The 15000-nt window shown below is 42.6% G+C and overlaps 1 protein-coding gene across 5 annotated transcripts in view; it reads left to right on the forward strand.

The window, feature by feature from the left end:
• LOC138954134 (protein kinase C-binding protein NELL1-like) overlaps positions 1-15000 on the forward strand; it is a 162458-nt gene that overhangs the window by 108617 nt on the left and 38841 nt on the right. For all 5 annotated transcript variants that reach the window (XM_070326040.1, XM_070326037.1, XM_070326038.1 and 2 more), the window contains one exon: positions 12821-12971. In XM_070326040.1, coding sequence (XP_070182141.1) covers positions 12821-12971 — 151 coding nt within the window. The remainder of the gene's footprint in view (positions 1-12820; positions 12972-15000) is intronic.

Consider the following 15000-nt stretch of genomic DNA (forward strand, 5'->3'; position numbering starts at 1 on the left):
GAGAATCCGCCCACTATTCTTTTAAGTTGCACATTTTTAAGTGCCAAAAAAGATACAAGAATGCGGTTATGGTGTTCTGTGGTGTTGAATAAACAGTGAATTTAAAGAAAACTGACGATCAGGTGTGCCTGTCTATCTGCAAATCTGAAACGTCCGTGAAAAAAAGACAACGAAGCGAGATGTGCGAATAATGACACTCACTTTTCCGCCCACATCTTTTTGCGAGTTTCTGACTGTAGAAAGGAGAGGAAGATGCTGTACCGAGGTTATGAATGGCCTGCAGTGTTAAATTAACGGTGAATTTAAATCAGATTGATAAACAGGCTAGCCTGTGAAAGACGCGACATAAATCATTGAAAGCAGAGGGTTCTCTTGCGCGACCTGACGGTCTTCCTTCACTGACCCTTGGAGTCCCGGACAGTATTTTTGTCTTTGTATACATTTTATTGCAAGTGTTTAGGCGCCGGACTGCTGAAGAAAAAGATTGTAAAGTATAAATTCAAAGCGTCTGCGCAATCTCTTTTTGTTCTGTCTTTAGGCCATACAGTGTACGAATTCATTTTGGTCTCACGACTCCATGTTTGCAAGCTCTCGGCAAATACTCTTATAACACAAACACGGTTTTGAAATATTCATATAACTGAGTGTTTGGATGAAGAAAAAAAAACCACTATTTGTTTTCCCGATGAAAATAAGAACGTTCTGTATGTGTATAATGTGCGTCATATATTATTAGTATGTGGTTGGTATCGTGCCGTAGGCTTGCACAGTCTTTCAGACATTGCAATGCCAGAAGGGTTCAGTGGGTAACTAGTTGTCGAGGTACCATTCGGCAACTATAAAGTTCACCTCGCACCCTTCAAAAAGCGTGCCACGTGTACACAATTCTTGACTCTGGGATTCCTCACATGACTTGGCTGTACTAATGTTGTACCAGTTCTAGACAAGAGAATAGTCTTGCTATGGCTCCGACAACTTAAAGCGTCCCTAAAACCGCAAGATAGGGAAAGTCAGAGAACTTGTTTTTCATTAACTCCGTTCTGTGAGTGCCTGCCCGTTTGGGATTACAGTGGGGTTTTTTCTCTGCATAAAAAGAGGACCCGTGCTTTGTTAAAACAAAACGTGCCGGTGCATTTAATACATCCTGTTGACTGACTACTCTGTGTCTATTGAAAGTACTCTTCACTGCCACAATTTACACAGCAAATCGTAGCAAACAGCAGCACCCTTTGGACGTGAAATTAGAGATGATTTTTTATTCTTCTCAGCAGGATTAAAACCCACAGGTGTCATTAAATCTACGATGTGAAATGCTTTTGCACCCCTTCAACTTGTAGATAACGTTAAATCTGTTTGCTCAGAGACCAAAGCATACACTTTGTTAGAGAGTAAGAATGAGCCATTCGTCTTCTTGAAGTGGTTTTACCGTCGTTGTACTTAGCGGTGCGAAGTTATTGCGCGAATTACGACTACCTGTTTGTACGTTATCATTGAGGGCCACGTGTGCGAGCCCTGTGACAAAAAGCTTTTGAACTGTATTTCTCCCTTCATTGAGAAGTTTATTGCAATTAAATGCTCTTGGGTTGATCAATTTATTGGGCTAAACGGCTCCTGTTCTCTTCTATGAGGTGTTATTAAAGGACAAACCACTTTGAGGATTTCGTTTTGCTATCTTCTGAATCAATAAGGTGTGCTGCCTTGTACCTTAAAACTTAACATGTCTTGCGACTATCGAACGAACTAAACGCTTTCAGGCTTTCTTCGTTGCCAATATTTTGTGATCGTTGAGGTTCAGGTTTTCTTTGAAGTAGAGTAACTGGTATGTCAAGCTGCATATTCTGCATTATGCATACAGACAGCTACTGTCCATATCCACCTTATGAGTTTAGTGACAGATGACATTTATCATTTCGCCGACCAACATGCGTGCTTTGACAAAGTGAATTTGGAACTAAATGGGACAGTTTTAGTTTTTATTTTCTTTGTTCTGGTAAGCAAGTTACAATGCTGTAATGCAGATTGCACACAATTAAAAAAATAGTTACTGTCGAATGTATTTACTTGATAAAGACGAAATCAGTGCAATGTCATCGTCTGTTTCATACAGCTTTGCTAGAAACACATAAGATAAACTTTCACAAATGTGATGCCACGTTGTGTCTGTTCTGTATTAAGCCCTGTTTTTGGAAAGAGCTTTCTGACAAATGACAAGAAACAATGGAATTCGAACCTCGACAGTATCACACAGACGATTTCAGTTTAAATTGTTTCGCACCAACCTTGATGTGGACCGACTCGGAGCAAGAGCAGCTACTCAGCATGATGTTTGTAAACTATAGTCATAAAACCTGCCGACATCGTAAACAGACTCGACACATTTGATAGTGTCAGTTGGGTTTAAGTCGTTTTAAATCGACGTTGGTGGCTCGCGACTCCTTGGGAAAAGAATAGCTGGATAGACAGTGTATAGCCCGGTCCCTCCAACCCTCAACCCTACACCTTGAGAGTCATCCCGATATTATGCACATAGTAAATACGAAATAGTTTACAATGTCAGTTAGGTTCACATCGTTTCAAATGGACGTTGGTGGCCTTTGGACTCCCTTGAGTAAAAAACTGTTAGACAGACAGGTTAAAGCCCTGTCCCCCTTCCCCCGCCCACCTGCCTCCTCCCCTCGAAATCCTCTCAGCATCATACGCAGATTTGTATACGAAAAACGTAGTGGTGTCAGTTAGGTCCAAGTCGTTTTATATCAACGTTGGTGGCACTCGACTCCTTCAGAAGAGAACAGCTGGATATACAAGGCATATCCCTCCCTGGAAAGCATCCCAATATCATACACATACGTACAGTAGAAATAATTTGATAGCGTCAATAACCTCGTTATGCGCGTGGTCCTCATAGGCCCCATACCCTGCGTACCAGGCGGTCTCGCAGCCACCCGTTTGATCAAGATCCAGCCACACCTAAGGAGACCAAGAATGTGTTCGGGGGGAATAGGTGGGTGAATAGCGGGTGAAGTAGAGAATTCAGAAGATGGGAGCATGGAAGCAAAAGATAATTTTGATGGTGGGGGTTGGATATGTGGCAGGACATTCCGGAAAAAGGAAAGGAGAGGGAGGGAGGGTGGTGGTCTTTGTCAGCAAGTGGTCGAAAATTCAGTGAAAGGAAGAAGTAGAAACCCAATTGAAGGTGGGTAGGAGGTGACAGGGTGGGGAGGGGTATGACAATCAATGAAATGGAGAAGTGGATGACAAAGTATGGGGGAATGGGGAGGGGGTAGTAACTTGATTTTATAAAGACAAGTAGACGAGTAAAAGTTAGAACAGACAGAGATCCATGCACAGGGTTGTGGATGAAATTTTAGGGAGAGGAATGGATGAATGAAGAGGGGAAGGAATCAAGAAGCCGGGGTGCGTGGAGGGGACTGGGGGGATTTGCTGTCTGGGAAATTCCTGGCTGGATTCAGCAAGTTGGCAGAAGAGCCCTAGCAAGCGCGGGGTGGTCTTGGCAAGGAAAGAAGAACGACAAAAGGTTTCTCCCACAGCGCATACGGTTGGTCAAAGTAACTGTTGCAGGCACCTGTTGGTGTTAAACTGCTCTCAGATCAGTGTTCAGGAGAGTTGCCCTGTGACATTACTCGGTAAAATAGCAAACTTTCAAATTTCAGGTATATGAGCAGTATTGCGATGTAATTATGCAGTTTGAGCGTGATATCCTTATCAAACAACGTCAAAATTTACCCCCCCCCCCTCCAGTTTTTTCCTCATTTTCTAAACTGATGTCCAAGGATGACGACAGAGGAAAATTAATTCGATCTAAGTTATTGAACCATTTATATGAACTTCATGGATTAGAAACGTCATTTTCGTATGTCTGAACCTCTCTGTGGTCAATACAGTTTTACGAGAGAAAAAAAGACAAAACCAACCCCGCAAGTCGATTAAAACCATGATCACAGTTCCGGCAAAATTGAGACTAAAACCATACACAATCCCTGCTTATCCTGAGCTAGCTGAAGAAGACCTATCAGGCACCTGTTCTTGACAGGACGACAACTCGGGAAGAAATGGATACACTGTTACAGGCAAGAGCATTGCTCTAGGGGATTTGTTGAAGCTACACAGGCAGAGGCATTCCCTGAGTCAAGGTAAACTCTTGGGGAAAAAAAGGCAACTGATACAACCGCTTTGGCAATTTGCTCGTGAGGTTATACTGTCTTACAGCTACTAACGGAGGTGTGGACGTGTAAGCACTTTGTTGAGACAGAGCGAAACAACATGACTTGTAATTGGTTGAGTCATTATAGAGGATGCGCGGAGAACGACCAAATGCGTGCTACGGTTCCAGACAAAAGGACAACGGCCTCATTTTTCTCATCGAACACTGCCCGATCAACACGCGTTCTGTTCCTTACGGAATGGTCCCCCGGGGCAAAACCTGGTATCACCAAGCGGGGTGTAAAAACGGCAGTCTTTGAAGAGCAGAGTGACGTCAACTTTGTTTCGGTTTCGTACTGCGTATCCGGTTGTTTTACTCGCAATTTCTATTAAACTGTTAAGATTTTGTACTAGAAAGGGAGAACAAATATTGCTACAAAACTGCTCTGGTGTGCAATAACAAACTCAGCTTTCAGTTTTCTGAATGTGGAAACATCATGGGAAGATACGCTTGCAAAATCTGCGTCCCGTTTGATCAGCCACTTAACATTTAATGTTTAAGAATTACTTCCTGAATAGCCCCTTGACCAAGTTTAGAAACTCGTCTTCCTTCTTCTTGAGAAGTAAGTACGGTGTCCTTCCACCCACGCTCTCCCACCACTGCCCCACATAGTCGCCACTTACCCCATCCTCATCCTCATCCTTCACTTCTTAGTTCTCTGTCTGCGACTCATAACTCTGTAATACCTTTTTCGACTTCAAATAACGAACCTATTTTCCTGTAAGAACACTCGTAATTTCAAGAATTACGGTCTGCACTTTTGCTGCTCTTTGGACGCTGGGCCGCTTTCCAGGGTGAAAAACTAGTCAAGAAACACAAAGCATTAAAACAGATTCACAAGGACTTAAAACGTCCCAGAACCCTTTTTTCGTGGACTTCAGTGAAGCCGGGAGGCTCTTCTCCTTCCGATTGGTAGTCGTGTAGCGGCAAAGGGGAGAAGAAAATTACGATAATTCGATTTCATTCAGCCTCCTCTTTTTACCTGACGAAAAGCGATTTCATGCTTTGCCAGCTACTTGAAGAGTGTGCCAACGTTTCTGTCTCTTCTCTCCATCTCTCCCCTCAACCCCCTCCAGAAAACCCTCCCTTTCTGCCTCCACATTCAGTTTGCTCACCCATTCCTGTAAAAGAAAAACTCCCCTGAAGGCTTCTTTGGTGGCTGGATGGTGTAGCGATGGTTAGAACTTGAGTTGTTCTGCTGCCAAGAACCTTATTCTCTGGTATTGGAGGGCATGAAATGTCTGAGGTTCCGGCCGACTGTGTGTTTGTGTGTGTGTGTGTGTGTGTGTGTGTATGTGTGTGTGTGTGTGTGTGTGTGTGTGAGTGAGTGAGTGAGTGTGTGTGTGTGTGTGTGTGTGTGTGTGTGTGTGTGTGTGTGTGTGTGTGTGTGTGTGTGTGTGTGTGTGTGTGTCAGAGATTGTGGATACTGTCCAAGGAAACATTCTGTTGAATGAACGTGAAGAGAGTTATTGTAGTGCTTGTAAGGATTCAGTATAGGGGCACACATGTCTGAGAGACGATGAAGGTTTGCTGGTGAACCAGGTTGCATTATACACACATTTTTAGATGGATCATTGTCTGATGGATTTATGGAATGGTTAATGAATAATGTTATTCATTGGTGGAATTGCTGCATGATTAACTGATTGTTTAATAGGTTCACTGATTGACTGAATGGTCGAAAAGATAACCACAAAAGGTGAATAAGAGGTAAATACCTTTTGCTCAGGATTCTTCTTGTTAGTCATGTGACGAAACATATGAGCATGGAATTATCTTACAAAGAAAAATAATCCGTATTTTTCCCCCCACGACCTCTCTTATCTTCTAATGCTTATCGAAGCAATTCCACAGGGGTCTTTGAAAAATCCACACTTTGTCCGTTTCTTGCTTTGCCTTTAAACTTTCCTACCCCTTTTTGTCTGTAAGCAAAAGGTCTTGCTGACGAGCCAACAGACAGGTAAATATCTTCACCTGAAACTAAGCTCAGGTGTGATAAGGAGGGTCACCTGTTTTTGAATGACAGCTGTGATGATGGATGCGATGGTCGAGGTGTGTAGATCTTTGGTACATTCTGATAGGCAGCAGCCAGCCATGATAGCACTTCAAGAGAGTGGTCTCCGAAAATAGTAAAAAGCTTGACTTTCGACTGAAGTCTCTGAAAACTGCACCAGTTATTTGTGTTGAGTTGTCCGTCGACCTGTAGGTTAAGTAGCTTTAGCTGTCACTCGACTCATGCAAGGGTCAGTTATGCTTGAATAGGGGATTAAGCGTTTGGTTTGAACAATTTATTCATGTATTGTGCAAAATACAATGCCGCATGCATGCGATCATAACAATGAAACACAACAAGCTAAGTTTAGACTTATAGAAGTTAAAGGTGCCGTTGACATTTGGCGGGCGATTATTACATGCAAATCAATGGACTCGGAAGATTTTCACTTCTAATTGGCGGGCACCGTTTTGTCATAAGCATCACAACGGAGCTTTTTCGCCCTTCTTCCAATTCATAGAAACTTATATTGGGCAAGTGAACTATAAAGGGCGCCAAGCTGCCTTGTGCAGTACGCTCCAGTCGTGGTATTGAATGATATCGTTCAGGGGTCTGTCAGTGTTCTATCTTTGCCCGTCTGTCTTTTACCATTGGCATAGGCTGATGTGTACAAGTTTATACACGATTCCCCGTTAGCCTGTCTGTCTGCCCACATGCATGCTGCCTATCTGACTGCCTATCTGTGTTCTTTGTCTGTCGGCCTGTTTCTCTGGCTGTTTCTCTGGCTGTTCATCTGTATGTTTGTCTGTCTGTCTGTCTTTTTGTATACATGTCTATCTGACTATCAGTTTGACTGTCTGAGTGTCTGTCTGTCTGTCTGTCTGTCCGTCCGTCCGTCCGTCCGTCCGTCCGTCCGTCCGTCCGTCCGTCCGTGTTTTTTTTTATCTTTCTGTCTGCCTGTCTGTCTGTTTGTCTGAAGATACGCACCAACATGAGTGTCCTTTTTGAACCAGCCTTTCATCACCTTTCTGTCGCCCAAAGTATTTGACAAGAAGATGTTACTATTGGTATAGACCCAAAAGGGCGTCATCCTGTGTGTCGGCTGCCAACCTCGAACTTAGACCAGGATTTATCGAAACTCGTCAAAAAGCGATACCTCTCTCCTGGCGGCACCAAATATACCCCCGCAGAATCGCAGATAGTCGAAGGTACCATGCATCTATCCAAACCAAGCGAGTGAAGAGGTAGAATGCGTTTGATGCATGGCTTGAGTCCTCGCTGAGTGTTCGTGTTTTGCCCAGTCTTGCCTAATGGTTGTTTTCTTTGCCAGGTAAGGAGGTGCTAAATTGTATCCTAGCTCTTTGAGGCATGCCATTTGTCACCGGAGTGAGTTCTTGGAGATTCGTTGAGGCAATGAACCAGAAACGTCAAACACAAGCTTTTTAGATGCGAAAACATAAGTATTTGGTTGTGGGTTGTTTATGAGTGATTACGTTGAAGGTAGTACTGAAACTCTGCTTGTTACTGATTTTCTGTCTTTACGCAGAGGAAGGGAGGGCTTTTTCGATGCATAAACATATCGAAATCCGCTACTACTGCCTTTATATCTTTACAGAGAGGAAGGGAGGGCTTTTTACGATGCATAAACATATCGAAATCCGCTACTACTGCCTTTATATCTTTACAGAGAGGAAGGGAGGGCTTTTTCGATGCATAAACATATCGAAATCCGCTACTACTGCCTTTATATCTTTACAGAGAGGAAGGGAGGGCTTTTTCGATGCATAAACATATCGAAATTCGCTACTACTGCCTTTATATCTTTACAGAGAGGAAGGGAGGGCTTTTTCGATGCATAAACATATCGAAATCCGCTACTACTGCCTTTCTATCTTTACAGTGAAGAGGGTATGGATACATGACAACATAATAAACACTGCAGTTGTTGTTCGCTTTTGTTCGCTTGTAGGTTGGTTATGAGTAATTACATGGAAGGTAGTACAAGAAAATGCTCTGTGACCTTTCTCTCATTTTGAAGAGATGAAAAAAGGGATACATGGTTTAATGTCATGGGAATATTAGACATGGTGCTAATGACATAATTATATAGCAAAGATATATACACAAACAACCCTGAACACTCTGTTACATCACAAGTGTGCTGCTTTTACAATGCACAATACTGTTCCATAACTTAACGATACCATCACATATACAGGATGTATGTCCAGGATCTTACACGCACAAAGAGCATCCTTCCATTTGGATGCATTTAACAAATCAACAGATGTGTTGTTCCTTGTGCGGATTCGGAAAGTTTTGCTGAGATGATTTCGCAATTTGACGGAAATAATTTAGTAAAATAAATTGCGATTGTATAGAGAGAGCACTCAAGACTGTTGGGGCTTGGTTCGTGTCCGAGTGGAGAGATGTTCTTATCCCATGTTCAATTCCGGGCACATGTGAGAAAGTGTACAAGATTTTTTGCACGGGAATGACGTTTTCGTCAAATAGAAGTATTGTTTTAGGGGGAGGAAACAGTCATGAAATAAAACAAAGGGGTACAAGTTGCCCATAACAGAGTTTTAGTCTGTCCAAAAACGAGTGTAGCGAACTTGAACAAAATAGCAATTTTGCAATAAAAAGACAGCGGCGAAAGGGAAGGGGTTGAAGACTCCAGATTGTGAAAGAAACGACTGCAGTGAGAAAAAACACCTGACGCTAAAAGGAAGAGCCTGTCTCTGCGGAAAGGCCCCATGGAACCTGAATGAAATACCTGTGCGAGCACGTAATCTTATCGTTGCTGTACTGCCAGGTACGGCAAAGACTGTAGTGTTGGTGCGTCTGCGGAGGGGGTGGCTGCTAAATTGGCACATGGGATAAAACGAGAGAGAGAAACAGTGGATAAAACGCAGAGGAGAAGGCAGTGGCCTGAAAGGCGTGTGGCGTAACATCGCTATCAGTTGCGGCAGCCCGAGAGAGGTGTTCGTTAAAGGTTAACTTCACTGGGTCGCTGGTTCCTCTTCCGCCTTCCGAAGCTTGTCTCATTGCAGCTTGAGACGCCTGAAGAGCTTATTGGCGCATATGACGTCTGTGCTGCCTGGTAATGAATTAGAGTAATGAGGTACCCACTTGTTTGAAAGAGGTGGTATGCGGGTATGATGCCGCTTTGCTTTCTTCTATTTTATAGCTGGAATGTTAGTAAACATGTTGTCGCAAGCTTCTTGACATAACTCTTTCTGTTGTAATAATTAAGCCTGTGGGCACAACTTTTTCTGCTGGTACAAGCTTCTTGACATAACTCTTTCTGTTGTAATAATTAAGCCTGTGGGCACAACGTTTTCTGCTGGTACAAGGTTCTTGACATAACTATTTCTGTTGTAATAATTAAGCCTGTGGGCACAACTTTTTCTGCTGGTACAAGCTTCTTGACATAACTCTTTCTGTTGTAATAATTAAGCCTGTGGGCACAACTTTTTCTGCTGGTACAAGCTTCTTGACATAACTCTTTCTGTTGTAATAGTTAAGCCTGTGGGCACAACTTTTTCTGCTGGTACAAGCTTCTTGACACATTTATTTTACAAGCTTCTTGACAAAACGTGTTCTGTTGTTACAAGTTTAAGGGCATAGGTTTTTCTGTTGTGACAAGCCTCCAAACACAACTTCTTTCTGTTGAAATAAGCTCTGGGAGTTACTTTTGTTGTTGTACCAAGGATCTGGACACACCTTTTTATGTTGTGACAAGGATCTGGACACAACATTTTCTGTTGTAACAAGGATCTAGACACAACTTGTTCTTTTTTTTAACAAGAATCTGAACACAACTGTTCTGTTGTAACAAGGATCTGGACACAGCTTTTTCTGTTGTAACAAGGATCTGGACACAACTTGTCCTTTTTTTAACAAGAATCTGAACACAACTTTTCTGTTGTAACAAGGATCAGGACACAGGTTTTTCTGTTGTAACAAGGATCTAGATACAACTTTTTCTGTTGTAACAAGGATCTGAACACACTTTTTTCTGTTGTTATGGGCTCTGTTACGTCCGTGATCCTCCGCTGCTGTTCCCGTATCGGCCCCAAGCCCCGCCTTTTTGCAATCATGATAACGGGGAACAAGCACTTAGCACTAGCGGTCACTTTGTCTTGCCTATACCGCACTCGCCTTTCATGGCATAGTCTCTCGAGTTCACGGATAGTCGAACATTAATCAGACAAAGACGACACAGCGCTTACATCTTATAGTTTTGGACTGACTGAGTGTGTGATATTACTACATAGAGACTGGACCATTCATTGGTTGAATTAATGAGTTAGTGAATAAGAGAAACAGAGAGTTAGAAGGAGGTTTTTTCTTTTCATCTTTTTTTCTTTAACTTGTTATTGTCTTTATGTATGACACTTTCCACTGAACAAGTATCGAGTTGCGGAATAGCAAGTAAGTGATGATCCCATGTAATCGTGATAACTCTTCGTGTTCAGCTTCTAGCGATCTTCATCGTCCCTGTACTTATACTGTCCTCTCCCTTTTCATTCCTCTTGTTCATTCCTCAAAGAAACAGCATATATTTCTTCCATTGTCAAACCCCTTAACTCTTTGTCCTGAGCTTCTATTGCAAGGGAACCACTTCTAACTGTTTCCACCCCAGCCCTTATGTTGCCTCTCCTGGTCTGTAGATCTCCAGGGAAGCAGAGAATATATACATCTACTTCCTTCTTTCATATCCTTCCGCTGCACACTCCTTTTGTGTTTCCCCCTGGTAGGAAACAACACCAACATATCTACTACGCTTCCGGTTTCTACTTCCGGCCTCGTGGTACTGACGTCACTTGTATGTACGACCTACCTGTGAGAGTGTCTCTGTTGCTGGCTGTTTTGTGTTTAGCATTGGTAGGTCTGAGTCTTGAATGGTATTCTGAGATGCTTGTGGGTATTTTTGAGACAGTCTTTTAACGGTGGTTGTGTGCACTTATTTTTCTTTTTTTTACATTTAGTGAAATTTAGATTTTGTTTTTCTTCTGTGGCTACATTTTGTTCCTCATTCCTATAATTGTAAGAGCGCACACAAGCTCTTACATGATTTGAAACCCTAAGTGCAATATCGTCTTACAGTGTTAGAATTAATCCAGTATACAATCAACACGACCATGTGCCAACAGGATTCATTCACAGAATTTACTAACAAGGAAGAGTGTAAAAAATAAACAAGCTTCTATATTTAAAACGAGAACAATACAAAAACCTTTATTTTTCTAGAGGAAACAAGGTGTTATGGCCAGGTTCCAACAGGATTTGTTTACATGACTTACTAAGAAGCCAGACCCCAACAGAAAAATAAGCTACTGTATTTACAGTACATAAACCGTCAGTTCTCCCAAGAACACCGATGTACTCTTTAATGACCAGGTTAACACAGGATTCGTCCATATTGTCTTACTCAAACGCAAGGCAACAACAGAGAAACAAGCTAGTGCTATAGTCAAAACTAGAACAATATTCATATACTCTGTCACGGCCAGGTGCCAACAGGATTCATTCAAATGATATTCCTTCGACCCAGACCGCAACATAAAAACAAGTCAGTACTATATTCAAAACTGTACAAACACCCTCATTCCTCTCGAAAAAAGGATGCACTCTTTGGAGCTCGAGAGCAATATACAATCACGCTTGCACCACACACTACTTATACCTTTTGTATGTGCGAAGTCTGTCATTTGCACACAACCCAACAAACAAAGCGGCAAGGTAATGCATTCATCGTGCAGGAAGCGAGTGCTTATCCGGTGTCCGCTCCAGTGTTGGGCACGTGGATCCCGTTCGCCCACTGGATATATAGCAGCACAGAACTGTAGAGGGACTCATCCCCATCCCTTGGGGCAGAGCCTGCTTCAGCACAGCTGCTGACAAACATAAATTCTGCTATCTCTCCTTCTCTCTTGGTGAAAAGTCTTTCATTTCATCGCTGGTCTTCTTCTTGACTTTTCTGTCTGTCTGTCTGTCTGTCTGTCTGCCTTTCTCTGTCTCTCTCTCTGTCTGTGTCTGTCTGTCTGTCTGTCTGTCTGTCTCTCTCTCTCTGTCCTCTGTCTCTCTCTGTCTCTCTGTCTCTCTCTCTGTCTCTCTCTCTCTGTCTCTCTCTCTCTCTCTCTCTCTCTCTCTCTCTCTCTCTCTCTCTCTCTCTCTCTCTCTCTCTCTCTCTCTCTCTCTCACTCACGTCGTAACGTCGCAGAACCTTAGCGCTCTACTGTGTGCTAATCATGAACACAGAAGCTTCAAAAGTATTTTTTTTAATATTTCTTAACTGTATGTTTATGTGTGTATTTCCAGAGGCACGGCGTAACGTAGCAATAATATCAGCGACTGCCCTGAGGACCCTGGGACAGTTGGTCACTCATAAAGACATGTATATTACACTCAAAATGCATGTGTTCTCCCTTTGTGTGTGTGTTTCTAGAGGCACGGCGTAACGTAACAGTACCCTCAGAGACTGCCCTGAGTGCCCTCGAGCATTTGTTCACTCATGAAGACATTCATATTACATATATGCTTTGAAACCACACTCAACATTCACAATATTAATGTGTTCTCCCTGTCTGTGTTTTCAGAGGCACGGCGTAACGTAGCAGTACCCTCAGTGACGGCCCTGAGGGCCCTAGAGCTGTGGGCCAGTCATGACGACATCACATTCTTAGCCACCGTCCGTCAGGACCTCGGCGACTCGGGGAGCATCATATCATTGTCATCACCATCGTACAGGTAAGGGTGGTTGTATGTGTTTGTGTGTGTGTGTGTGGGGGGGGGTGAGTGTGTGTGGGTGAGTGTGTGGGTGTGTGTGTGTGTCTGGCTGTCTTTCTTGTTGTCTGGTCGTCTGTATGTCTGTCTGTCTGTCAGTCTGTATATATATATATATGTCTGGATCTGCAGGCTGGTACAGAGTAACCTCCCTTTAGGCTTTTTCAAATTTCCCTTGTTTTAACCTAATTTCTTGGTAATAATAATAATAATAATAATAAATGAGCATTTATATAGCGCAACATCATAACTTTACAATTATGCTCTTTGCGCTTGACACATTTAAAATTAAAACACAGTTATACAAGCATTTACATCTACATTCATAGTCAGCAACGCTTAATTAAAAGCATACACCATCAAACATACATTACGAAAGATTCTTCCATTAACTAAGTAATAAAAACATGAATAAAATAGGTAGTGAAAACAAGGAAATACCAGCTGAATACCCTTAATCAAACAGAACATGTTATCAACAATACTGAAAACAGCCCTATATGTTTATATACATTATCACATTATCACTAAAACAACAAATACACTACATGTAGCCTACTGATGGACTGAGAAAACAAAATCAGGGGTTGTATTTCTTGAAGAGGTGCGTTTTAAGTGCTCGTTTGAATGCTTGGGGTGACTGAGAGTGGCGGATGTGAAAGGGGAGAGAATTCCATTGTGTGGGTGCGCAGAAAGTAAAAGTGCGTTGTCCGTATGTTTTGGTTTTGGTGTGTGGAATGGTGAGGATGCGACAGTCAGAAGAGGCACGGAGTTCTCTTGCTGGAGAATAGACGGTGAGGAGTTCAGAGAAGTAAGCAGGAGACGAGCCAGAAAAGAAGTTAAAGCAGAGGGTGGACAGTTTGTAGTCAATGCGGGATTGAATAGGTAACCAGTGCAGTGTGAGAAGAAGTGGTGTTGCGTGATCTCGTTTTCGTGCTTTCAGAATGAGGCGTGCTGCCGAGTTTTGGACTTTTTGTAGTTTATGCAGGAGGCACAGAGGACAGCCAGAGAGAAGAGAGTTGCAGTAGTCAAGTTTAGAAAGAACAAAGGCACAGACAAGAGTGTTAGTTGTTTGAGAGGAGAGTGTGTGGCGAATGGTGCTGATCTTACGAAGCTCAAAATAAGCTGCTCTACAGACTAAAGATATATGTTTGTAAAGGGTCATGTCAGATGAAAGGGTGAATCCAAGGTTTCTAGCTGATGGTGAGAAAAGAATGTCGGTGTTGCCTATTTGAACAGAAACAGGTTGGGGAGAGGGAAATGTAGTGTTCTTCTTTTTGCACAGTAAGACTTCAGTCTTATCATCATTCAGCTTAAGTTTGTTATCGACCATCCAAGATTTAACATCAGTGATGCATGTCTGAATGGTCTGGATGGCGGAATGTGTCTCTGCAGGGGGACTGGGTTTATACAGCTGGGTAAAACTTGTCTACATTTCTAAATTCTTTCTTAATAAATATCAATTCCACACTTTGGCCTTAAATCAAAGTATTTCCCTTCACAGATATCCCCTTGGGGTTGTCAGATGAGGGTGGTCTCCCATGCCAACAGAAGCTACCATTCAGAGTGGTTTGCTTCTTAGTTGGATACCATGGGTTGACAACTCTTGCCATCAGTACCACCTGACCAGTGATGAGACACAATTTTGTCGAAACACGTGTCTGGTCTAGGTACCTAAACAATGGTCCTCCTTAGGATTAGATTACCTTGTGATACGTCCCCCACAAAGGGACTTTGCTTTGTAAATCTCGGTCCCCCTTGAGGTGGGTCTGATGCTCCCATTAGGCTGTCTGTGAAGGGATACTTATTTCCCTCTCTTTCTCTGCTAAGAGATTTTAGCAAATCTCGGAAGAAAGTCTCTTTTGAGGAGATTGTTTTTAAATATGATATATATATATATCTTTCTCTCTCTCTTTCTCTCTATCTGACACACACACACACACACACACACACACACACACACACACACACACACACACACACACACACACAC

The sequence above is a fragment of the Littorina saxatilis genome, unplaced genomic scaffold, assembly GCF_037325665.1.
Source record: "Littorina saxatilis isolate snail1 unplaced genomic scaffold, US_GU_Lsax_2.0 SUPER_4_unloc_2, whole genome shotgun sequence".
NCBI lineage: Eukaryota > Metazoa > Mollusca > Gastropoda > Littorinimorpha > Littorinidae > Littorina > Littorina saxatilis.